This window comes from Hypanus sabinus, chromosome 8, assembly GCF_030144855.1.
Source record: "Hypanus sabinus isolate sHypSab1 chromosome 8, sHypSab1.hap1, whole genome shotgun sequence".
Taxonomy (NCBI): Eukaryota; Metazoa; Chordata; class Chondrichthyes; order Myliobatiformes; family Dasyatidae; genus Hypanus; species Hypanus sabinus.
The window spans coordinates 56762847-56789318 of record NC_082713.1 but is presented as its reverse complement, the minus strand read 5'-3'; the positions used below and the strand labels follow the sequence as shown (position 1 = coordinate 56789318).

Below are 26472 nucleotides of genomic sequence, written 5' to 3'. Positions count from 1 at the left end.
CTTGAATCTTAATATTTTTTTTAAATTTCCTACCCTGAATCCAGAATATAGTTTGCCAGGTGAAGAATAAAGTTAACTTATTATTTTCTTGATCCCGTTGAGCTGAATTATAAAAGCACTAGCTGGATGCCTCTAGTTACATGGTGCATAAGTAATGAAACCCTGCATTAATGTACAAACGTATATGTCTCGGAGAATTAAGCCAATAATATGCTACTTCATAACATAATATTTGCAATTTTATTTTTAAAGAGAATCTGCAATATGTCAGAAACAAATTTCAGCCTGGGAGCTGATTTTATTTAAGGTGCTTTCAGATTCTCCAGCTTCTTGAATTATCAGTTATATGTGAAAACAAGAGTACTTGAATCACATTAACCATCATCACATGGCCTACATTCCAAATCCAGTACAACATGGTCAATGTGTGGGGCATAAGATTTCACACACTCAATATGCAAGATATTTGTGGACCATGGCCTTTTATGGTGAGTTTCCAGCATTCTCTTAATTCTCAATGCCACCAATTCTGCCCAAGATTGCCATTCAGGATGAGTAAAAAGCTTTTCTTCATAATACGTCCCACAGTTTGATTGAATTTTTGACTTATTTTCCTTGCACCTTGAGCCAAGTGTGTTCTCTTCAGTGGTACATTTTTGAAACTCATATGTGATATCTGGAACTGTAGTTTCAGAGTAGCTCCCACCTGGTACTGTTTCTGTCAAAGTTTGCTGTTGTTCCTTGCTACAACATGCATTATTATTCTTCACATTAAACAGTGCACCTCTCTTCTCAGGATACAGGCTGACATTATTGTGGATATGCAAAATCCCTCCTCGATCCTTTTTCAATAATTGGCAAGCTACAGGCCATCCCTCTTCCGAACTTGGAATTAGACCCAAGTTCACTCGATCTGCCACGTTCTGCAGAAGAAGCTACAAAACACAAAATAAGTTTTTAATAGTTATAAATGGAAATGTCAAACAACCCATAGCAAAGGAACATGATAATCAGAAGACTATTACCTGCCTCAGATACAAAGACAGAAACCAATGAACAGTTTGCTTAATGAAAATCACAAACAAAACTGCAGATGCTAGAAATTTGGGGGAAAAACACAGAAAATGCTGGCAACATTCAGCAGGTCATGTAGTATATGTTGAAGAGTAAATAGAATTAATGTTTTAGATCAGAGATTATCCATCTGAACAAGTTGCCAGAACACAAACACAGGAGGAAAAGTTATGCTAAATATAAAAGATGAATCCTCTATTTAAATTATATGATCTCTCTTTGGCTGTTTAAATATTTTTAATTTGACAGCACAAATTTCTATTACAGATGTGCTATATTTTTGCTAAAACTATGGCTCAGGTAATTATCTTCTGAACAGGGGTAGAATTGTACATTGATGGATGAATGCCCTTCGATTTATGAAGACTCCCACTTTCTGTGGTAATGCTCATATAGCATGTTAGCTCATCTGTGTATATAGTTGGTGTCACCTTTATAGCCACGTATACAGTTAATGGCATCCATAAGTCCAAGTGTACGCAATTTAAAGCACCCTTGCATAGTTTACAATGCCCCTGTACAGACATCTCTGTGTAATTCACACCATACAGCCATATACATATGTGCAGTAAATTCAGCCCATGTTTAGCCACATGTATGCAGTTGATGGCACAGAGATGATGCTCATTTTGAGTACTGTCATCAGATAGGAAGCTATTATGTCCCACTTTAAAACACCCAACCTCTAATAAAAAGAAACATTGTTCCATGGAATCTTTGATGTTTGTAGCAATCTTTATGACTCCTCCTAATCTGAAGTAGGTTTTTATGCAAGTCAACCATTGTCCTATTGTTGAATTCAGTGCCACTCCTCATCCAGGAACCTTGAGGAAGTTCTCCTCTGCACTTGTTCCTTCTGCCTTCTTCACCTTCGGTTTCTCTTTCCCTTCTATTCTTCAATTAGATACTGATGAAAACCACAACCATTTCTCTTCCTTAGCAAATCTCTCTGGCTTCAACTCAACCCACGTGTATTTCTATTCAGCATCACAAGTACGTTCAAACTACCCAGAGTTTCTCAAGGTTTCCTAAAGATTTGTATTCTATTCCATCTGCTAGCACATGCATGCTCTTGACCTCTCTGCAACAGCTCCATCTCAGTCTGTCTCACAGCTGTCACGCTCTGCCTTTCCACGTTATTCTCCATTGTATTTAGTACTTAAGTAGGTAACTATTCTCTTATGTTTCTGACACCAAAGATAAACTTCAATAACTCTTGTATTCTCATAGCACTCCTGAATTTTCTTCCCCTTGAATTTATTCTAACAGCACCTCTCCCCCTGGTTCTACCTCCTGCTGCCTTTTCACCATCCTTTCTGACCTACCGCTGACTGATCCTGAAATCAGTCCCGAGAAGAGATTGCAAACATGAGGAAATCTGCAGATGCTGGAAATTCAAGCAACACACACAAAATGCTGGTGGAACGCAGCAGGCCAGGCAGCATCTGTAGGAAGAAGTACAGTCGACGTTTCAGGCTGAGACCAGGCCTGCTGCGTTCCACCAGCATTTTGTGTGTGTTCTCAGATTCATTGCACTGTTTATCCCCTTATATCTCTATCTTAAGGAATTCTGATTCTGATCTGATGTTGAACTCTCCTTTTATTGCCTCCATGTCTATCTCTTTAGTCATGACCCTTCCTCTTGAATTCCCAATCCACCTCGACTCCTTACTCTGGCCTATCATCTTTTCTTGATCTATCCGTAGATAACTGCCAATGGAACACTGAATTACTTGTTTTTTTTCCCTACTCTCCACACTCACTCCCTTAACCTCCCACCCCCAGTTGCACAGCAAGAACCAATCCTGACATTTTCATCAAACCTGCTGACAAAGATGGGAATGTTCAGTTTTGGTGAATTGATCTTTAGTTCAGATGTTTAATGTTACTTCTCAAACACATTGGTCCAGACTATTCCCACTTACAAATCAATAGCAACACCTTTGATGTGCACAGGAGAACTTCCTTCAATAGCTGCAATAATTCACTTCTGCCTTTTGCCCAAGATCCACAGGCTGGACTGTCTATTTGTTTCACTTAATGTTTCAGCCTGCTCTTATCCCACTAAACTGGCTTCTTCCTACCTTTCCCTAGTCCCGTCCCTTCCCACTTACAACCATGACACCGCCGGATGTCCTTCGTCACTTCAAAAGTTTTTAGTTCCCTGGTCCCAACTGGTTCACCTTCTGCACATTTGTAGAATCCCTCTACACCTCCATCGTGCAATGGGAAACTCCAAAACCCCCAACTTCTGCCCTGAAAAGAAGACCAACTAGTTCTCCTCCAGCAACATACTCACTTGCCTGGCTGAGTTTGTCCAAGCATTGAACAACTTTTTCAACTTTGACCATTTTCTTGTGATCAAAGATGTAGCTATGGGTGTTTGCATGGGCTCAGTAAAGCCTATCTTTCTTCTCAGATAATGTGGAACAATCTTTGTTTCAATCCTACCTGACCCTCCTCCTCAGCTCTTTCTCTGGTGTGCCAATGTTGCATTGGTGCTGCTCCCTTCCCTTAAAGAGAACTTAAAAATGTCCTTAATGCCAATTTCCACTCAGTTCTCACATTCATAGGGTCCATCTCTGACTCTTCCCTTTCCTTTGAAATGTCTTGCTTCTTCCTGAATTGTGTAATCTCCTCTACCATTGTGTTCGGCTCTCACTGACTCTCTTCTTAACGGACTTCCCCAGCTCTTTATCTTCCACCCCCTAGCCTCCATATTCAATGGATCATCCTGTCACAATTTCCACCAGTTCCAGTAAGATGCCTTTACCAGCATTTAAGGGGGACTATTTCCTTCACAACTGTTTTCCCATCTCCACCAAAATCTCTCTATATTATAGCACTGTCCTGTGCAACCGCAGGAGATGCAACATCTGTCCATTCACTTGTGCCCTCTCAACATCCAGTGGTCAAATAGTTCTTCCAGATGAATCTTCCAATCTGCTTAATGCATTCCTTGTTTACAATGCAGTGTCCTCTACAATGGAGAACAAAAATGGAAATTGGGTGAATGCTCTGTGGAGCTTCTGAATTCAATACACAAGAGTGACCCTGATCTTCCAATTGTCCGCCATTTTAATTCACCATCCCACTCTGACCTATTTCTTTATGGCTTCTTGCACTTTTGCAATGAGACTCAATTTAAGCTTAAGGAGCACATCATCTTCCTTCTGGGCACATTCCGAACTTTCAGAATCAACACTGAATCCTCCAACCTTAGGTAGCTCATGCTTTCTGCCTATAGCCAAACTTGACATGCCTATATTTCAGCCTATCATCATTTTGGCTCAAGTTTTTCTGAATGTATTTGGATAGTTTACATTTTTAGGCATGTCCCCTCAGTCTCACTATTTCTAACATATTACATGATCAAGAATCTTAAGATTTTTGGTAACAGCTTCAACCTACTCATTTTATCAGAGATATCTCCTTTGATCTATTCATGCCCTCCTCTGCCTCCCACACACACCTTCACTCTTACTGAAGACTAATTTTCTTGTATTTGCTGTTCTGACCTAGGGCGTTTGTTAATTGTTTTTCCACAGATGTTGCTTGACCTGTTGAATATTTCGTCATTTTCAGTTTTAGGATACTTGTTCTAATCTTGTTGGAAGGGGAGGGGTAAGTTACTGATTTCCTGCTCAGCTCTTTTCAATCAGCCTGTTAATTTCAAGGGTATGTGCCTCTGCACTCTGCTCATAGCTTTAAGTTAAATAAACCTGTTCATCAACATCACCAGTGCCTGAGGTACAAAGATATAAGTTACCTGAAAACAGGATTAAACTTAGACTGAAATTTTGAAAGTGATATCATCAACTGTACAAATTAAATTATTCCTCAAGATGTCAGTATACTTCAGCAGACCACATATTGATAACGGTGTAATAATTAAACGGACAGGCATTAATGAGAAAGAACGAGGCTTAAGGCAGTACCTGCCGATTATCACCACTGTGGACCTTACAGCGCTCTGACACTTTATTTAGTTCCAGGTTCTTCAGTAATGCAGAAACTGCATGTGGATTCCACTCACAGGCGTGAACAAACGCTGCGCCCGCATACACCAGAAATGGTAGTGTAAAATATCCAATTCCTGAAAAAATTAACCGCAGATGTTATCATTATCAGTCTCATTTGAAATCAACTAATATGACTGCATTACCAGTAACATATGATTCATAAAACAATATCATTTTAATGTACCAATACAGATCACATTTGTTATTCCCCGGCTGAGTATCAAACACATTTAAGATTTGTAACTAAAATCATCACTGCTCCCCTTTTCTCCAAGGTTTTAGACTAGCTATGATTATACTCCAAGAATAATTTGATGGGTTTTAGGCACTCTGAAATATCCTAAGAATGTGAGTATCATGATATGCTGTATATGCATGCCTTTTTTTTCCATTAGATGTAATACTGGTGAGGCGGTTTGTTTTTCTCAGACTGAATCATCAAAGTAACTAGTTTACATAGACACTTCTGTAAGTACTTACAACTCAGACGCCAATAGAAACTGGTGTGTTTGTCATTGGAAATAGTAAATTCCACACATGGGCCAACAAATACCGTAAATTCTGGTGTGTAAGCCGACCCCCCCATTTTCAAAGTTAAAAAAGTGACTTTTTCATGTTACCTTTGTAAAAGCCGCCCCCTTTTGTAGAGGTTTTTGATTTAACCAGAAAAGATCACAAGATCTCACATGCCAGTACTCAGCTTTGCCGGATCCAGAACCTGGAAATTTTGTGAACCAGTACCTGCTAATAAAATAGGCCTACACGTCGTAAAGTGTTATAAGCGAATTCTTAATAAATAAATCAGGGAGGGAAGTTTTGGATTAGGTTCCCAATGGTAAAGAATCCTCTGAAATGTAACCCCCGTGAAACTATTTAGCGCCTATTGCAATCTCATTAAAATGTAACACGGGGTGGCAGGATCAGTACGTGTACTCAGTATTGAGTTTGCGACCACCATGCACAAAAGATTAAAACGAATGCGGTATGATGCTGGCTTCAAGCTGAAGGTTGTTGATTTTGCTAAAGGAACAAATAATTCTGCAGCTGTTAAGTAGTTTATTGTAAATGATAAACAAGTGAGAGAGTGGAGAAAGGCAGAGGACACGCTGAGGGAAATGCCAAAGATGAAATGTGCAAACCGCAGGAAAACATGCCAGTGGCCAGAACTGGAGGAAAAGGTTTTAGAGTGGGTAAATCACCAGCGATCATCAGGATACATTGTTACCGGAGAAATGATTCGAGTTCAAGTGTTGAAATGGGCTGAAGAACACCGTGACATCAGCGAAAATTTCAAAGCTACGCAAAGTTGGTGCACCCGATTTATGAATAGACGTGATCTTGTATTGAAACAAAAAAACAAAGATTGCTCAGAAGTTGCCAAGCGACGTTGAGAATAAGATTACAGCCTTGGAATATTTGTAATCAAGCATCGAAAGGCACATTCTTATCTGCTCTCACTGATTGGTAACATGGACGGCCCACCAATGTTCCTTGATTTTGCTGGCAACCGCACAGTCGATCAGAAGGGGGTTGAAAACAGTCCGTCAAAACAACTGGACATGAGAAGCAACATTTTACTGTCATGCTAACGTGTATGGCTGATGGGACCAAACTACCATCGATGGTAGTAGTAGTTTTTAAGAGGAAAACATTCCCAGAGAAATAAAAATTCCCGTCAGGTGTTGTTTACATTCAAGAACGCAGCTGGATGGACGAAGCAGGTTGCTTGAAGTGGGTTAAAGAGGTATGGTGTCGACGTCCCGAAGGTTTCAGGAAGGTAAAGTCACTACTTGTTTGGGATGTGTTCAAAGTGCACTCATCAAGTGAGGTAAAAGCAGCATTGAAAGCTGAAAATACGGACATTGCAGTCATCCCCGGTGGTTTGATGTCTGTGCTCCAGCCACTATATGTGAGTTTAAACAAACCATTCAAAGAATTCATGTGTCGACAGTGGAATGAATGGATGATGTCTGGAAATCAGTCATTCACTTCAGCAGGAAATACGAGGGTCACATCTCTAGCTACACTTTGCGAGTGGGTAGTGCAATCATGGGAGCAAATGAAGGCTGAGTGCATTGTGAAAAAGTGCAGCATCAGCAGTGCTTTGGATGGCACTGAAGATCATTTGCTTTAGGAAGAAGACGATGGAGACTTGACAACCAGTAAAGCTGCAAATGACGATGTCGAAGCAGAAATGGACAATCCTCAATTGACTCAAAAACACCCAATAAATACGACCCATCTTCTATGTATTCATTTTTCCAAAGTTGGCACCCTCTGTATAAGCCAACCCCCTAATTTTAGGACCAAAATTTAGGGCCAAATTCTCAGCTTATACACCAGAATTTATGGTGTATGTTGTGATTGTTTATTTCATGGACCCAGCTCCTGAACTTTTGGTAAAAAAAAACATTAAGTATTAGGAGGAAGCAGAAAGAGCCTCTTGCTGGACGTGGAGCAGGTGAGAGGAGTGGGCTGGATGCCAGGAGCAGACGGGCAGTGACTTGGCCACCACCTCTGACCCACCAACTGTAGAGTGTAGTGGTCAAGGGTCAAGTAACTCTACGAAGGTTGGGCACACCTGGCAACATCTGTTACCTCATCAGGTAACTGAAGCCAGCACCCCGTTGTATGATGCAAGCAATAATGGGGCCTCACATAGATTGTTGATCAACTTTGGAAGATTGAACTTTAAGGCAGAGTACAAGGTCAATTACATGATTTTTAGCAGTGTGCAGGACCCATGTGACCTTGGGTCCTAACCGGAGATACCATGCAAGTTGTTACAGTGGGTAAAAAAGCATGTGGTGCGCTTTTTATTCTGGCATTTTCTCCCTTTCTTTCCAGTGCTGTAGAAGAGTCTCGGCCTGAAACGTTGACTGTTTATTCATTTACGTAGATGCTGCCTAATCTGCTGAGTTCCTCCAGTGTTTTGTGTGTGTTGCATATGCTGTGCTGGCCTTCATTAGGCACAAGACTAAGGTCAAGAGCATCAAGGTAATGTTGCAGGTCTATAAAACTGTGGCTATGTTCAGTTCTGGTCGCCTCAATATAGGAAGAATGTGGAAGCCGTAGAGTATTTAGAAATTTACCAAAAAACTGTCAGGATTAGCAAATATGTTCATTTATTTATTTAGAGAGACAATGTGAAATAGGCTCTCCTAGACCTTCAAGCTGCACTGACAAGCAACCCCCAAATTACCTCTGATTTAACCCTAGCCTCATCACGGGACAATTTACAATGACTAATTAACCTACTAACCAGGATGTCTTTGGACTGTGGGAGGAAACCGGAGGATACGGAGAAAACCCATGCATTCTACAGGGAAGATGTACAGACCCTTTATAGGTAATGTTGAAGTCAACTCCAAACTCCAACTGTATAATAGCGTCATGCTAACCGCTACACTACCATGGCGCCCAGTGTCTTAACGAGGAAAGTTGAGCAGCTATAGCTTTTCTCTTTCATGTGAAGGAGCATGAGTCAACTTAATAGAGGTGAATAAGATTAAGAGAGGCACAGACAGAGTGAACAGACAACACCTTTGTCCCGGGGGGGGGGCAATGGTCAATACCTGAGGACGTCTGTTTAAAGTGAGTGGAGGAAAGCACAGGGGAGATGCCAGAGGTAACGTTTGTTTTATCACACAGAGAACACAATGCCACAATGCCAGGTGTGGTGGTAGGGGATGATACAATAAGGACATTCAAGTTTCTTGGAGTGGCACATAGATGTAAAAAAGATGGAGAGCTATGGGCTGTAAAGGAGAAAGGGGTAGAGTGAGCGTGGAGTATATTTGTAACTGTCAGCACAACATTGTGGACCGATGGGCCATTGATGTGGTGTACAATTCTATGCTCTATAAAATCTGCACAATATAAATAGGCTACTATCTACCAGACAAGGAATGAGAAATCCATTACGAGGTTGTGTAATATAAATGCCCTTCATCTAATTTCTATCCCTACCCCCCACCCCAATTCTTACTGAATGACAAAGCAGGAACAATTGCCCTATTCCTCCTGATTCCCTTCTTACTGACAGACAGAGACTTTATGGAATCAATGCATGGAATATGCCCATTCAGCTCACTGTGGTTCAGCTATTGATTCTTGATGTTACCTGCATACAGATCCACAACCACCTCTCCTCTGCAGTCAAAAGAGCTGACACGTAGCTTTTCTGTGATATTCCCAGAAGAGAACATGCATTTGGTAATGTCAAATGTGTATCTATAGAAGAACACAAGGCAGATCATTACAACACAACAAATTTTGTGAATGTAATTATCACTCTGCGGATACACAATTTTCAATAAAAAAAATAATTTGAATGTGTAAAACTTTACCACATTTAAAACAGAGCATTACTTTGTCTTGCCATGTACAAAATACAACAAAAAGGTTCCACAGGCAATGAGATAATTTCAGAATGACAATAAAGCATCACAATCAGAGTGAACCATCTTTGCAACATAACATTTATTTTTCTACAATTTTAATGTCTTGCTTTCACACCATGACAATGTTAATCTTATAACTGAGTATTTCTGCATTCTATGTGATAAACACTACAATTAAAAAATGTTCAATTTGCAGCATAAATATTATTGTCTGACAATGACTGTGTTATGAGTTCAAATTAGGTCAAATCCTGAGACTATTTGTCAAATGTTACAGATCCCCTTTACTTGTGTTACCACAGATACTCTTCAGGTTTCAGACACCCAGCAACATTCATATGAATGAGTGTTTGGGAGACCTGTGGAGCCACAGGCACCTTCTGCTTTGAGGCAACTCAATTCACAGCAGTATCATTGCATCATGCAGAGAAATCTAATGATTAAGTTAAACGTCCTGGTTTAACTATACACCCCCACAGAATGCCCACGTTTTTACTTAAATATATTGCCAAATGGTTGCACTTCCGATCTACAGACTGTTTGTGTTACACCCTGACATAACCCCAAGAGGACCAAGACAGTTATTTGATTAAACATATTTTAAATGAGGTACTAAGGATCTCTCATGCATGCTCGGGAATATAAACATCCTGTGCCACTATTCAAAAAGAAGCAGATGTTTCCCAAAGACATTACTGGCATTACTCACTGAACTACCAAGATCAAAAAGAGATGGTCTGGTTGTTAAGTCTTATTGTGCAAAAGCACTTCTATACAACAGTAATTTTACTTCCCAGCTACTTAATTGGATGTGTACCAAACTGGGATGTTCTGAGGACAAGATCACAAATATATTTTTTCTAACTACTCTAATAAATCATGTTTTGTCATTAAGAAAAATAAAAATAAACATGAAGTTAAGAAATAGGAACAGGAGCGGGGCACGCGACCTTTCAATCCTAGGTCTGATGTTCATCAGCATCATGGCTGTTCAAAGTAAAATTATTACACATACGCCCGCATATACTACCCTGAGGGTCATTTTTTTTTTTGTAATTTATTTTTTTATTGAAGTTCATCATCAAACATTTCCATAAGATGTGTTTCAGACATTGTACATATATATCATAAATCTCCACAAAGTATTTATCTGAGGTACACAGTTATAGAAAAGAGTGGAGAGAAAAAACAAGCAAAAGGAAAGAACTATACACAAGTAGGGAGTGATCTTTTGTTTTTACAACAGATTCATTGATTTGTGGGAATAAAGTCAGGCCTATGAGGCATTATTTAATTAAACCATTTTTCCCAGTATGAATCAAATTGTTCCAAATTGGATAAAATTCTCTTACGTTTGATTGGATTTAATAGCCCATTGACATTAAAAGAAATGAATTTTATCTTGTCCTTAAGCCATCTATATTTATCTGTCAATGTACCATTGAAATTGGAATAAAACTTAATCGATCTACTCCCTGAACAAATATGAACCAAGAAACGCAGATAATAACAAAAATGGCAACGAACGTGTGATTCCAAGGCTGAGGTCACTAGTAGATGACCCTGCGTTGAGCTAGACGAAATGTCTAGCTGTGGGGGATAACCCCTCCTACTTGCAGTATTCATAAAAGTCAGTGAACAAATCCATTACACAGAAAAGATTTCCCTGTGTACTCCTTTTATATATATACACACACACACACACACACATTACATATGTATACATATACTCATTTTGTTGGGGAAAAAGGAGTAAGTGAGCGAATAAAGAATAACAACTAAGTAATATAAAATCCACATTATAATAAGTATTTCTCGAGATAGGTATATCACCATGTACTTTTGTTTTCATTTAGCTTCTCAACATTTTTAAAGTTAACTAAACCTTATGGCTCTTCTGAAGGGGGTGAGGACTGCCTTTGGGAAACTCACGGTCTCTTCCTGATATATTTCTCTTGGCCTCCTCCCGTCTCCTGCCTTCTCGATTCTCGCACTATTTCCCAAGTGGAGCGGGACAGTTCCTCAGTCAGGCTTTCCCTCATTTTGGTGACACTGACGGGCAAACCTCTGGCCTTCATGTCTGTAGTCACCTCTTCCACCGTCTGGTACAACCACGTCCCATTGTCATAAAACACTTGAAGTTTAGCAGGGTACGGAGTTTGAAATCTAATCTTATTTTGCTTTAGTACTCGCTTTACTTCAGCATATTCTTTGCGTTTCTGCAGGACCGCTGGGGGGGGGGGGGGGGGTAAATCTTGGTCGAAATATATTAATTTATTGTCGAAAAACACTCTCTTCTTACCCCAGGCCCTTTGTAGAATCTGAGTCTTGGTGCTGTACCGAAGGAATTTAATTATTATACAGCGTGGCTTTCTATCCTGGGTAGGTTTCAGAACCAGCGCGCGGTGCGTCCTCTCAATTTCCAGCTTCATAACCGAGGGAATATCCAGCGCGTCCCGCAGTAGCTTTTCGACAAACTCCGTCATAGACGAGCCCTCCGCTCCTTCGGGAATGTTGTAGATTCTGATATTTTTCCGCCGTGATCTTCCCTCCAGGTCAAGCAGTTTACCTTCTTGGTGATATATTATTTTTATTGTCTTGCTCAGTATCCATTCCACGTTTTGAACGCGATCTTCCACCTTCTCAATTCGAGTCTCTGCCACCGCTATTTTTTGATTTTCGCTGGCGAGCTCTGCCTTAATATCCTGGAGCTGCTACGTTATTTCTTTCTGGACCTCCATTATTTCTTTCAGGATTTCGAACATATTCGCCGGTTTGTCTGAACGAGGCCCAGCACCCGCCTCGCTCACACGTGGTCGGGTCGAAGAGCCTCTCGCTGCACTCCTCTCAGACGCAGGCTCTGGAGTGTCGCCTTTTCTATTTCCGTTCCTTTTCCCTTTTCTTGCCCCTCTTTTCAGTTCAAATATTTTTTGAAAAATATTATATTTGATGGAATAACGGGGCTTAATAAGTGTTTTCCCGGAGGAGCTAGTGACTTAAGCTGCCATTCTTGACGATGACGTCACCAGAACCCCCTGAGGGTCATATTCTTGCAGGCATTCACAGCAAATAGAAAGAAAGACAAAATCAGTGAAAACCTGGACACGACAGACGGACAAACAACCTGTGTGCAAAGGACAACAAACCGTGCAAATACAAAAAAACAAAATAATTAATCAATAAGCAATAACTATCGAGAACACAAATTATAGAGTCCCCGAAAGTGAGTCCGTAGGTTGTGGAATCTGTTAAGTGGAGGGGTGAGTGAAGTTATCCACTCTGGTTCAAAGAGCCTGATGCTTGAGGGGTATTTTCTGATCCTGAACACAGTGGTGTGGGACTTGTGGTTCCTGTAACTCCTTCCTGATGGCAGCAGTGAGAAGAGAGCATGGTCTGGATGGTGGGGGTGGGGGGAGGGGTCCTCGATGATGGATGCTGCTTTCCTGTGACAGCTGTCCTTGTGGTAATGCTCAATGTTGGGGAGGGCTTTACCTGTGAAGGACTGGGCTATATCCGCCACTTTTTGTAGTTTTTACCGTTCAAAGGCAATGGAGTTCCCATACCAGGCCGTGATGCAACCAGTTAGAATAATGTCCACCGTGCATCTTTTGAAGTTCGTCAAAGTTTTAGATGACATGCCGAATTTATGCAAACTTCTAAGAAAGTATAGGCACTGCCATACCTTCTGTGTAATAGCAGCTACATTCTGGACCCAGGACAAATCCTCTGAAATGATAACGCTGAGGGATTTAAAGTTGCTGACCCTCTCCACCTCTGTTGCTCTGATGAGGACGTGCTCATAAACCCCTGGTTTCCTCCTCCTGCAGACAATTACCAGTCCTTTGGTTTTGTGAACATTGAGTGAGAGGTAGTTGTTGTGGCACCGCTCAGCCAGATTCTCAATCTCCCTCCCTCCTGTGATTCACCCCACAGCGGTGGTGTCAACAAACTTAAATACAGCATCGGAGCTTTACTAAGCCTCACAGTAAACAGTATAAGGCGAGTCGATCAGGGGCTAAGCACCCAGCCTTGTGGTGCACCTGTGCAAATGGAGATTGGGGAGGAGATGTTGTTGCCAATCTGACCTGACTAGGGTCTGCAAGTGAGGAAATTGAGGATCCAATTGCACATGAAGGTACTGAGGCCAAGGTCTTGGAGCTTATTGATCAGTTCTGAGGGGATGATGGTATTGAATGCAGAGCTGTAGTTAATGAAGAACTTGCTGCTGTATGCACCTTCACTGTTCAAACATTCCAGAGCTGAGAAGACAGCCAATGAAATGACATCTGATGTTGACTCATTGTGACAGCAGATCCAAGTCGTTCCTCAGCCAGGAACTGATAGACTTCATCACCAACCTCTCAAAGCACTTCATCACAGTGGATGTAAGTGACAAGTCATTTAGGCAGGTTACCTGGGCACCAGTATAACTGAAACCTGCACGAAGCAGATGGGTACCTCAGACTGCTGAAGCAAGAGGTTAAAGATCTCATTGAACACGCCAGCCAGTCTTCAGTACTCTCCCAGGTTACCCCGTCCGGGCTGGAATCTTTCTGTGGGTTCACTCCCTGAAGGATGCTCTCATGCTAGCCTCAAAGACTGAAATCACAGGGTTGTCAGGGGCTGTGGGAGTTTGTGAAGATGCTTCCTTGTTTTGATGGACAAAGTGAGCATAAAAGGCATTGAGCTTATCTGGCAGCAAAACTGTATTGTCACATACGTCGCTTGGTTTCACTTTATAGGAATTCAAGCACTGCCACAACTCCTGAAAGTGAGCATCCTTCAATGATTTATTCAGTCCAGAATTGCCACTTTCCCTGTGAGATGGCTTTCCAGAGGTCAAACCTGGACATCCTGCATTTTACTTGGTCACCAGACCTGAATACCACTTGTCTGGCCCTCAGCAGATAGCAGATCTCTTGGATCATCCAGGTCTTCTGGTCGGGAAAAGCTCTGAATGATTCAATGCCACTTTGCATTAACCCCACATCCTTTGCTTCCATAATAAACTGAAATCTATTGATCTCCGTTTTAAATTAACTGAATGACTGAGTCTGTCCTGACCGTTAGGGGAGTTGATCATTAGGGACATGATTATAGTCATAGAACACTATAACTCAGAAATAGGCCATTCAGCCCATCTAGCCTGTGCTGGCCTGGTTTTCTGCCTGGCCCCATTTATCGACTCCCTGACCATCGCACTTCATACCTCTCTCATCTTCCTTTTAATGTTACAATTGAACCTGCATCTACCACTTCTGCTGGCAGCTCATTGCACACTCATTATCAGCCTCTGAGTGTGAGTGGAAAAAGCCTGAATGAATTTATTCTTGCTATACCCATCATAATTTTATATGCCTCTACAAGATCTCCCTTCAATCTCCTGCACTCCAGGGAGCAGATTGGAGTGGATTGTAAAAAGTCTTATACCCTTTATTTCCATTCACTACTCAGGGATTACACTGTGCATCTACAGTGGTATGCAAAAGTTTGGGCACCCCTGGTCAAAATTTCTGTTACTGTGAATAGTTAAGTGAGTAGATGATGACCTCATTTCCAAAAGGCATAAAGTTAAAGATGACACATTTCTTTAACATTTTAAGCATGATTACTTTTTTATTTCCTTCTTTATAACATCAGGAAAAAAATGTCAGCAATTAAAAGTGCAGGTAATGTGTCAAATGTATCAAAAAAAACATCTTGGATGTGAAACTACAAGAGCTAGAATTACAATGTGTTCATATGGAGGCCACTGACACGGAGACATCGAGATTGCAGTTGATAAAAATAACCTGAGCAGTGCAATTTTATGGAAGGCACCTCAGAAATCAGGGAGCTTAAGGAGCTATTTTCTGAGCACAGCTCCTCTGTGAAGAGAGTCATGTTGTATAAAATCACCTGCTTTGGAAGCCCGATCTGTACGAGGAAGAGATGGGCAAGACAATTAACTCTGTAGCAGCCTCTTCCACAGAAGTGAATACAGGCTGAGCACCCCGATGCTGCGTTTTTGCTACCATACACACGTTGATTTTTCATTACATTAATGGAATGTAATAATTTTTATTGTTTAGCACATATGTGTGCTGAAAAAGCACAAGACAAAGACTGGTTACCAGAAGCACATAAATTCAGAATCAGGAATGATGGCGAAGCCAAAACAGCCACTGACTGTCCGCCTGGGTGGCTGAGATAGAGAAAGCTTACCTTTCTGATGACTCAATGTACACATTATTGCTTCATGCACAAAATGATTAAAAATATAATATAAAACTACCTTCAGGGTATTATGTAGAAGCTGTATATGAAATGTAAATGGAATTTCATGTTTAGTCTTGGGTCTCAACCCCATGCTTTCTCATTATATCGATGCAAATACTGCAAAATCCAAAATATTCCAAAATAAGAAACGCTTCTGGCCCCAAGCATTTGAGATCGAGGTGCTCAGCCTCTATTACTATCAACTGACAGCAAGAAGTTAATGTGACAAAGACCATGGGCGATCCATTATTTGATATTTACTGTCTTTCCATGGATTGGAATTGCTTGAATTACTGGCTTCCTAAAGATATAGTTAAGTTTAGAACTCAGAGGAATTGCATGTTATAAGTGACATACAAGAAACTATGGAGTGCCACAATATCTGAGCGCTTTTAATTAAAGGAAGAAATTTATCACATGTGTATCATTGGGAGGAAGTGGTGTTCACAACGTTACATGCAGATGCTTGCATTGCTTGGCACTGCAAATCTGATTACTCTGCTCTCACCTGATGCCATTGTCAACGTGATGGACCCAGGCATCGTCTCCCAGCAATAAAGTAACCTTTGGAGTACGAAAGCCATCAGCAGATATTCTGCCCGTCTTTGCAATGCGTTTTACTCCTAGCGCATTAGCAACCACCTGCCACAACTCTGGCTCTGCAATAAACAAAACAATGATAAAACCAACAGCACTTGAGTGCTCACATCAAAGATAAATAAAAATACAACTTAGTATTTTCATATTGCTTAATTAACTTAGCCACCATGATTTTCTAATATAAATATCATGAATAAGAAAATAAGAAATAGGAGCAGGAGATGGCCATCTGGCCCGTTGAACCTGCTCCACCATTCAATAAGCTCATGGGTGATCTGGCCATGGACTCACCTCCACCTACCTGCCTTTTCCCCATAACCCTTAACTTCTCTACTATGCAAAAATCTATCCAATCTTGTCTTAAGTATATTTACTGAAGTAGCCTGCACTGCTTCATTGGGCAGAGAACTCCATATTCTCCATTCTTTGGGGAAAGCAGTTCCTCCTCATCTCTGTCCTAAGTCTACTCCCTTGAATCTTGAGGCAATGTCCCCTAGTTCTAGTCTCATTTACCAGTGGAAACAACTTTCCTACCGCTATCTTATCTATCCCTTTCATAATTTTACATGTTTCTATAAGATCTCCTCTTATCCTTCTGAACTCCAGTGGGTACAGAGAATGGGAACTCATGAAAAGATAGATAAGATAGTGAATTTGAAATTTGACTAAACCTTACCACCTAAATGTCATATGAGGAAAGATTGAATAAACTAGATATGTATTTGTGGTCAATGAGAAGAGTGAGGAGCAAGCTAACTGAAACATGTATGATCCTGATGGATTTTGAGAAAGTGGATCAGGAAAGGATGTCTCATATTTAGGAAATCCGGAAGCAGGAGACTCACTTAAAAATTAGGGGTCACCCCCATTTAAAACAGAGATAAGGTGAACTTTTTTTCCTCTCAAAAGGTTGGAAGTCTTTGAAAGTCTTCCTTAAAGAACAGAAGCAGAATCTTCGAATATTTTAAGAGATGGATAGATTCTTTAGAAGCAATAGTATGAAAGGTTATGGTACATAAGGAGAAGTAAAGAGTAGTAAATGCAATCAGATCAGCCGTGATCTTATTAGATGGTGGAAAAGTCTTGAAGGACTGAATAACCCACTCCTTTAACTAATTCATACAACTTCACCCAGTTCTCTTTTCTCACTAAATCACAGCCAAAGATCCATAACTTAAATTACAGATTGCAGCCTCTATCCTCAACTCAAAAGTTCATCGTAACCAAACTCAATGATCTTGAGTACATGTATGGTATTTATAATGTATTTAAAATGAGAAGCTGAAGTCTTTTAAACATCCAATATTCAAAGTGAAAAAAAGATTATCAAAGTCTGTATATGTTAACATATACTACCATGAGATTCATTTTCAGGAAAATAAAGAAAAACAATTGAATTTACAAAAAACTATACATAAACAAAGACTGACAAACAACAATGAGAAAAAGACAAATTGTGCACAAAAAAAGTATTGAGAACATGAGTTGTCAAGACTTCAAAGTGAGTTTGTAAGTTGTGGAACCAGTTCAGAGTTGTGGTGAATGAAGTTATCCATGTAGGCTCGGGAGCTTGATGATTGTAGGATAATAAGTATTCCTGAATCTGGTGGTGCAGCACCCAAGGCTCCTGTACCTCCTGCCCAATGGTAAGTAGTGAGAAAATATTATACGTTTATCATTGCTCTTCATAGGAAGAATTTATTCTTACAGAAAATCTTTCTTCCACAATAAATGGGACTTATATCTTCTATAAATTTCTACCCCCCCCCCCCCCCAATCTAGTTGCTCCAGAAATAACTAATAGTTGAGAACAACTCTCATGTATCTCTGGCTTCCACTCCTGCAGCGAAGCCCCGGGTGATGTACTTTCCAATTTCTACCATTTTTAGTAAAAATGTGCACATTTAATGTAAAGCATGAAACACTTAACTTCTACCTGTGCCAGTTTCTGGTTCCTGGAAACAGAGATTGTAACCTGGTACATGCTGAATCCTTCATACCACCCTCAATGTATGACATTAAATCTTATATGAACATTAATTAGTTAGACAGTGTTACAATCTTTATGACACACTTCTGCTGATATAGGAAACTATATTCACAAAAAATAAAGTTACCCTCTGCATCTTTAATGCTTTCAGCAAAGGCTCAAGAGATGGTTGTGAATGCAATGATTTTTGCTGAACTCCTTGAATTTGCTCATGTATATCGGACACTGACTTTATCATTTATTACAGAATTCAGTAATGTTGTTATGGGGGAGAACATGTATACATCTTCCAAAAGGAAAATAATATCAGCAGGTTCCAAGGTTGATTTAAAATGGCATAGGCAGATACAGTCTGTAAACATTTTTTCTGGGGAATGTAACAAAGAGGGAAAATACATTTGAGTTCACTAAGGACCAAATGTGCAATACGATTCCTAATGTTTCTTGTTCTTCGGCTGTCCATCAATTTTTGATGATGATTGAGACCTGGGCAAGGTCATATGGAAGACCTGCAGTTGCCCATGCTGCAAGTCTCCCCTCTCCACGCCACCTATGTTGTCCAAGGGAAGGGCATTAGGACCCGTACAACTTGGCACCGGTGTCATCGCAGAGCAATGTGTGGTTAAGTGCCTTGCTCAAAGACACAACACGCAGCCTCAGCTGAGGCTCGAACTAGCGACCTTCAGATCACTAGGCTGACGCCTTAACCATTTGGCCATGTACCACATATTCCTGACATTTATGCTGCATTGTTTAAAATTTAAATCTCACCCAAAGTTTTCCAGAGTTCTGTTTGGAATGCATTTTCACTCAGAACAATCATATCTCCATGCCTCTTCCATACTTGAGGTAGGTCACGAAGCAGTTCTTCACTCCAAAGGACCCCCTGTTGTTTCAATAATGCATCGAGCTCTTCTTGCAGTCGTTGGTGGCAAGATTTTACCAATGACTTTTTGGATGCTATTGGGTTCTGAAATGTATATTTGTAAAATAAACGTGCATCAAAATTAATTATAGAAGACAAACAAGATATAATTATCATGGGTGAATGGCAGAGAAAGAAGTAGATATTGAAAAAGATCAGTTATTCAATGCAGTGTACTGACCAGAGGCCTAGGCAACATTCTAATTTCTCATCCATTTCTCTACTGTGAGCCCTGGCAGTCAATTGCAATAGGCTATTCAACAACTCAGTGAATTACAGTACTTATATCTGAAACTGACCATTTTCTCATTTACTCACACACCCAATTGTTTCATTGCTTCTGATTGGGGTGTTCGACATAGCAACCCCTCAGTAAAGAGAATAATTTCAGAACTTCACCTGCTGCTGCAGTTGAGATCAGACACAGGAGGAAAGGTCCTGATTAAACTGGTCTATGCAGGGCATACATTCACTGTGGAGCTGACAGCAAGCAGCGATAAGATACTGCAAGTAGATCAAAGCCATGCTGAGTTTAGTGGCTTCCCATCACAATCTATGTGAGCAAGAGGTTCAAATTTAGATCTCAACAGTGCAGAAGTTAGTGCTACCGTCGCATTGCTCCAGCAACCTTGACCCAAGATTGTTTATGTGGAGTCTGCTCATTCTTCACGTGACCATGTAGGTTTCTTCCAGATGTTCTGGTTTCCTTCAGCATCCCAAATATGTGATGGTAAGCGGACTGATTACTGCTGATTTCTAAATTACCAACCTAATGTAAACGTTGGGGGGCAGGGAGAATGATAGTTACTGAGCTTATCAGGGAGAATAGGTTACAAGAAAGCAAGCATGGAAATGGGACTGCTAGAAATGTTCCGAGAGCTGGGCCATCTGTGTCAGCAGAAAATATGAGAACGTAAAATAAAAAAATACTTTCCAAAGCTGAAACTCACTAAAAGGTGGGTTACTTTTCATTCTGAATAGATCACATTAATGGATTGGTAATTGTAACAGTCAGCAATATGTTTCAAACCACCTGCTTGCAATCACTTTCTGATGATCAGATATTCCAGAGTTGAGTGAAAGGCCAAATGCTTGTACCGATGTGTGTCCAGTCAAGAAAAGAAATCCTACCTTCATCACGGTAAAAGTGCATGTACTTCCTGGAGCTACAGTCTCACTCAGGTTAAGATGGTGAAGAGGGCTGAGTTTATTGCAAAGCACAGGCAATGCGACTGAACCATCGGGTTGCTTCTGGAGACGACAGGCTGTGTCCAGGAAGCCATTCTTCTCCAAATACTCTCTGTACCAGGAAACAGAAAAAAATCAAATCACTTTCTCATCAGGGATCAAGGAAGATTGCTGAAAATGAATCGCTAATTTAACAGTACTACCGTGCAATATGTAAAGTGGTTTGTTTAAAAAAATGTCTTCTATTATCTAAAAATAAAATTCAGTGTATGTTGATGATAAACATGGTGTAAGAGTGCTGGAAGATTGCTGAAGTGGTACTCTTGTTTAAAAATGTAGAAAAGTATAGAGTGAACAGCTTTTGGCCAGTTATTCTGACATAGGCAGATGGAAAATTGTTATCAGAAATTGAGGGAGAGGTTATCTATTAGCATTTAACAAAGAACAAGTTAATCAAAGACAACATGGATTTATTAAGGGAAGGTCATGCTCCACTACTCTGGTTTTTAGGAGATAAAAGGAGTGTTAATGAGGTTGAACATCTGATGTGTCAACATGGTTTTGGCTTGGTGTTTGACAAAGACACGAAAATACATTTTTCAAGAAAGTAATACTCACAAGATTTAAGAGAAAGTAGAATGTTGGACTCCTGGGCACAGGGTATTAGTTAATGGTTAATCTGTTGACTGAAGTGGTCTTGTTAGTATTGGAACTTGTTTTTCATATCAATGATTTGGACTTCATTGCAAGGGAACCTAATTAGGTAGTTTGCCAACAATACCAAAATGGTGGTGTAGTCATTAGTGAAGAAGAAAATTGTAAGTTACATGAAGATTTCAATGGACTGGTTAGATAGATGAAGAAATAACAAATGAATTTCAATCCAGTATGGTTATGTACTTGGTAAAGACTGATAAGGCAAGAGAACACACAATAAATAGCACAGTCCTACAGAGGACTAGAGGAATCCTGATGTTAATACCCACTAGTCTCTCAAGGCAAATGGACATTGGTTAAATATTCCTTCAGTATACTTGCCTTTATTGAATAAGGGATAGAATAGTGGAGGAGAAAAGTGATCAAGTAATTGGTGAAGCATTTGTTAGGCCACAGGCTGAGATAGATCAGCTGTTTGAATGTGGACTTCTGGAAGGGGAAGTCGAGGGAACACCTACCAGTCCTCATTGAGGGATCATAGAAACATAGAAAACCTACAGCACAGTACAGGTCCTTCGGTCCACAATGCTGTGCTGAACGTGTACTTACTTTAGAAATTACCTAGGATTACCCATAGCCCTCTATTTTTCTAAGCTCCATGTACCTCTCCAGGAGTCTCTTAAAAAACCCTATCATATCCGCCTCCACCACAGTCACTGGCAGCCCATTCCACGCACTCACCATTCTCTGTGTAAAAAAAAACTTGCCCCTGACATCACTTCTGTACCTACTTCCAAGCACCTTAAAACTATACCCTCTCGTGTTAGCCATTTCAACCCTGGGAAAAGGCCTCTGACTATCCACACAATCAATGCCTCTCATCATCTTATACACCAATCAGGTCACCTCTCATCCTGTCACTCCAAGGAGAAAATGCCAAGTTCACTCAACATAGTTTCATAAGGCATGCTCCCCAATCCAGGCAACATCCTTGTAAATCTCCTCTGCACCCCTTCTATAGTTTCCACATCCTTCCTGTAGTCAGGTATCCAGAACTAAGCCCAGTGCTCCAAGTGGGGTCTGACCTGGGTCCTATAAAGCTGTAACATTATCTTTTGGCTCTTAAAATCAATCCCATGGTTGATGAAGGCCAATGCACTGTATGCCTTCTCAACCACAGAGTCAACCTGCATAGCTGCTTTGAGTGTCCTATGGACTCAGGTCCCAAGCTCCCTCTGATCCTCCACACTGCCAAGAATCTTACCATTATTACTATATTCTGCCATCATATTTGGCCACCAAAATGAACCACCTCACACTTATCTGGGTTGAACTCCATCTGTCACTTCTCAGCCCAGTTCTGCAACCTATCAATGTCCTGCTGTAACCTCTGACAGCCCTCCACACTATCCACAACACCCCCACCTTTGTGTCATCAGCAAATTTACTAACCCATCCCTCCACTTCCTCATCCAGGTCATTTATAAAATGAAGAGAAGGGGTCCCAGAACAGATCCCTGAGGCACACCACTGGTAACCGGACTCCATGCAGAATATGACCAGTCTACAACTAAACTTTGCCTTCTGTGGGCAAGCTAGTTCTGGATCCACAAAGCAATGTCCCCTTGGATCCCATGCCTCCTTATTTTCTCAATAAGCCTTGCATGGGGTACCTTATCAAATGCCTTGTAGAAATCCATATACACCACATCTACTGTCTTACCTTCATCAATGTAAATACACATCGTCAAAAAATTCAATCAGGCTCATAAGGCACGACCTGCCTTTGACAGAACCATGCTGACTATTCCTAATCATATTATGCCTCTCCAAATGTTCATAAATCCTGCCTCTCAGGATCTTCTCCATCAATTTACCAACCACTGAAGAAAGACTCACTGATCTATAATTTCCTGGGCTATCTCTACTCCCTTTCGCAAATAAGGGAACAACATCTGCAACCCTCCAATCCTCCAGAACCTCTCCTCTCCCTATTGGTGATGCAAAGATCATTGCCAGAGGCTCAGCAATCTCCTCCCTCCCCTCCCACAAGGCCGGTAGTGGAATGGGTGAATGGTTTCAAGTTCCTGGGTGTCAACGTCTATTCTGGGCCCAGCATGTTGATGGAATTACAAAGAAAGAACAGCAGCTGCTATAATTCATTAGGAGTTTGAGGAGATGTGATACGACAGCAAATATCGTAGTAACATTCTAACTGGTTGCATCACTGGCTGGTGTGGAGGCACTCATGCACACGATCAGAAAATGCTTCAGAAAGTTGTAAGCTCAGCAACATCCATCATGGGCACCAGCCTCTCCACTATCAAGGAAATCTTCAAAGACAATGCTTCAAAAAATGCATGATTAGGGACACCTATCACCCAGGACATCCACACTTCTCATTGCTACCATCAGGGAGGAAGTACAGGAGCCTGAAGGCACAATGTTTAAGGAACAGCTTCTTCTCTTCCACCTTCAGATTTCTGAACCATGAACACGTCCTCACTATTTTGCTTATTAATTTTTAATATATTTATTATTGTAACGTAGTATCTATTGCACTGTATGGCTGCCTCAAAACAACAAATTTTACAATAAATATGATTTTGATTCTGACTTTTCCAGTCTTGTCCCACATTGTAGGAAGGCTGTAGAGAGAATACAGACAGTATTACCAGGGCTGCTGAATCATTGTTAGTAAGAGCCAAAGCTGGATTTGTTTTCTTTGGAACAGTGAGATTGAAGGAACATTTAATTGAAGTACTGTATCTGAAACACAATGAAGTCCAGACAAAGGAAGCAGAAAGCACCCATTTACTTTTGCAACAGATTAGTAACTATACTGCAGTTTTAAGTGAGTTGTTGAAAGATTAGAAGTGAGTTGAAAAAAAAATGGTTTCACATAACATTTGGAAAATTGGGTTTGGAACTTTTTGACTGAAAAGATGGAGATAAAAATCCACACCGTGAACAAAAAGAACTAAATGAGAATTTGAAGAACCAAAGCCTGCATGGCTATTGACCAAAACTAGGAAATGTGATAAGATGTCCATCTTTTGCTGGCATAGTCTCCTAAATGCCCAAAATTCCATGAAATCTAATAATTAATACAAACAATCTGAACTTTACACTTGTTACATCAATTCAAGATTGCTTAATGTCATTTCTAGTACACATATGTAAAGGAGAACCAAATACTTGTTCCTCTGGCTTTGATGCAGCACAAAACAATATGATAAAGAAGACAATAATCATAAAAACACAATAAATATAAATACATAAGGTAGTTTATATACATGGATTGATTGTATATCCATAAAGTGATACAAGGCACAGGAGTGTCTGACAGAAATTGGAAAAGTAATCGTGGAGGGGTGGATTAGTGGATAGAAAATAACTGCTTTTGAGTCTGGTAGTCCTGGCATAGATACTACGCAGCCTCCTCCCTGATGGGAGTGAGACACAGTCCATGAGCAGGGTGGGTGGGATCCTTCATGACATTACTGGCCCTTTTCTGGCAGCCTTCTATCTATTAAATCAGAACCATCTACTCACCAGTGATAGTCAAGATATACTGACAAGGAGTATTTTTCATTGATGTTACAGACATAAGTTTTTGTACCTTTTAGACATTAGTTTAATGAGGTTTTTCTACAGTTATTTTTATTAGAGGTACATTTTTCCAGCTGATGCTGGCGGGAATGAATTTGGGGTGCCACATGCCGATGTTGGTGGGAGCAGTAGAGAACTGGTAGGATGATATTTTCTTGAAACAGTAGAGCTGGTTTTTCAGTCTTTGGTGCTTCATTCCTGTTACTTTAGAGCAGCAGAGTGTCTGACTGGCTGTTTTGATAAAGCAATTATTTTAATAATACCTAGCACTGGACATTTTAAAAAGACATTTTCAAGAAAAGTATTGGAAAAAATAATAATCCAAAGTAATTTTGTGAGGTATAAAATATTATGCATTATTGAGAAATTCTAACTGTTTGAATTAGCTGTGGAAAATCACAAGTAACAACATCTAACAAAACGTTTCTCCCTTCCTCTTAATATAACATTACCACACAAATAAATCTATGCCATGTTTCACCTGTATTGTTGTGCAAACTGGGCCTGAGTCACAACTGCAATTCTTTCAGTCTGCATTGTTTTCCATAACCGCCAATCTTGTACTAACTGAGAAAAATATTCAACAGTAGATCAGTTAATTATCTTTATTTTTCTTTCAAAATGTTATTCATTAAATCTGCAATGTAAAGTATATTATACATTAAAGTTGTTTTCCATTCACCGTATGGTACAGTTACTTACAAGATTCACGTTATGCTGGTAAGACATTTCTCTCTTTCACATGCATTTACCAGTTAAAAAAAAATCAGGGTTTTAGACACATAATGAATGATTAATGGTGGGGCACGTCAGACTTGGACAGCAGCCCGCCTAAGAGAAGGAACACTCTCATTTTAAACCACCGCTGTCTTGCGAGCACACTTACCCATGGGGAAGGCTTCAGGAGTAAACTCCGAAGAAGAAATCCGGAGCCGGGGTCCCTATGGCAGTTTGATGTTATTTACAACCTCACTCTGGCAGCCTCTGCGACGAAACTGGTGCCAAGCTGTTTCAGCACTTGCCCTTCCCTGGACAACATCAGTGTCGTGGGGGGGGGGGGAAGCCCGCTGCATGGGCAACAGCTGGTTCCCACCCTGGAGGCAGGAGAGGACACAGTCCACCAAGGATCCTGGGATCAACGGCTGTCTACTACTAATGGCGGGATGTACTTCAGCTGTCGCCTAATGTCCTCAACAGAGCTTCATCAAACTTCAGCGTATCCTTTCGTATGTATTCCTGGATCACAATATCTAACTTTGGTGTATCGAATTTGCAAGTTTGCATGGTTTATTGCAAAGACCAACACGCTTTGTGCACTCAAGATGGTACCCTTCAATGAACTGATAATTTCCCAGCTCGATGATCGTCTGGGAATAGCCTGTGCGGAATAGGGACCTGCTACTCGTGGCTGATTGGACTTTACCACAACAAAGATAATTGTAGCTCCTTCCGGAACACTTTCATTAATGTATAATTGAAAACGAGATTACCCTTCAAGTGAATGCGAATACTTACATGTAAAACGGAGAGCTCTCATGACAATCTTCCTGTTTTAACAGGATGGTTAAAGCAGTCACAAAATGCTGAAGGACTCGAGTTCTGCTCGGAATCCTGGATTGTGGGACGATCGGACGGGTGAAAGTGTTGGCTTCCGTTTCGTAGCGGAAGTGGCGCGGAGAGCGGTAGCTATGGCGAACCTAGTGCGGGACCCGGCCATTGACCGGTCCTTGCGCTCCGTGTTTG

General features: G+C 40.6%; 2 protein-coding genes across 6 annotated transcripts in view; one reads left to right on the top strand and one right to left on the bottom strand.

Moving 5' to 3' along the window:
• Positions 1-221: 221 nt before the first annotated feature.
• On the bottom strand, positions 222-26383 carry trmt12 (tRNA methyltransferase 12 homolog). 2 transcript variants are annotated; one of them, XM_059977256.1, is made up of 8 exons: positions 26245-26383; positions 25211-25296; positions 20404-20572; positions 19119-19317; positions 16266-16416; positions 9220-9329; positions 5013-5170; positions 222-935 (listed from the first exon to the last, which is right to left on the bottom strand). In XM_059977256.1, exons 2-8 carry the CDS (start codon positions 25264-25266, stop codon positions 375-377), a joined length of 1404 nt encoding a protein of 467 aa, XP_059833239.1. In that variant the 5' UTR covers positions 25267-25296; positions 26245-26383; the 3' UTR covers positions 222-374. The 2 variants fall into 2 exon arrangements, with proteins under 2 accessions (XP_059833239.1, XP_059833240.1); XM_059977257.1 differs by lacking the exon at positions 26245-26383 and adding an exon at positions 25616-25752.
• The window catches only part of cstf2 (cleavage stimulation factor, 3' pre-RNA, subunit 2), a 70251-nt gene continuing 69611 nt past the window's right edge, over positions 25833-26472 (top strand). The window contains exons 1-2 of one of the 4 annotated variants that reach the window (XM_059977252.1): positions 25833-25955; positions 26289-26472. In XM_059977252.1, the coding sequence (XP_059833235.1) occupies positions 26310-26472 (163 nt within the window). In that variant the 5' untranslated portion in view covers positions 25833-25955; positions 26289-26309. Of the gene's footprint in view, positions 25956-26278 lie in introns of those variants that run through there. The other 3 variants (XM_059977250.1, XM_059977251.1, XM_059977253.1) reach the window with 3 other exon arrangements.

Excerpts from the sequence above, each read along its gene's own strand:
- trmt12 (XM_059977256.1), bottom strand. The coding sequence starts at position 25,266 with ATGCAGACTGAAAGAATTGCAGTTGTGACTCAGGCCCAGTTTGCACAA. Across the intron at positions 20,573-25,210 it reads CAGTTTGCACAACAATACAG|AGAGTATTTGGAGAAGAATG; the intron begins GTGAAACATGGC and ends TTCCTGGTACAG. Across the intron at positions 936-5,012 it reads ACAGTGGTGATAATCGGCAG|CTTCTTCTGCAGAACGTGGC; the intron begins GTACTGCCTTAA and ends TGTGTTTTGTAG.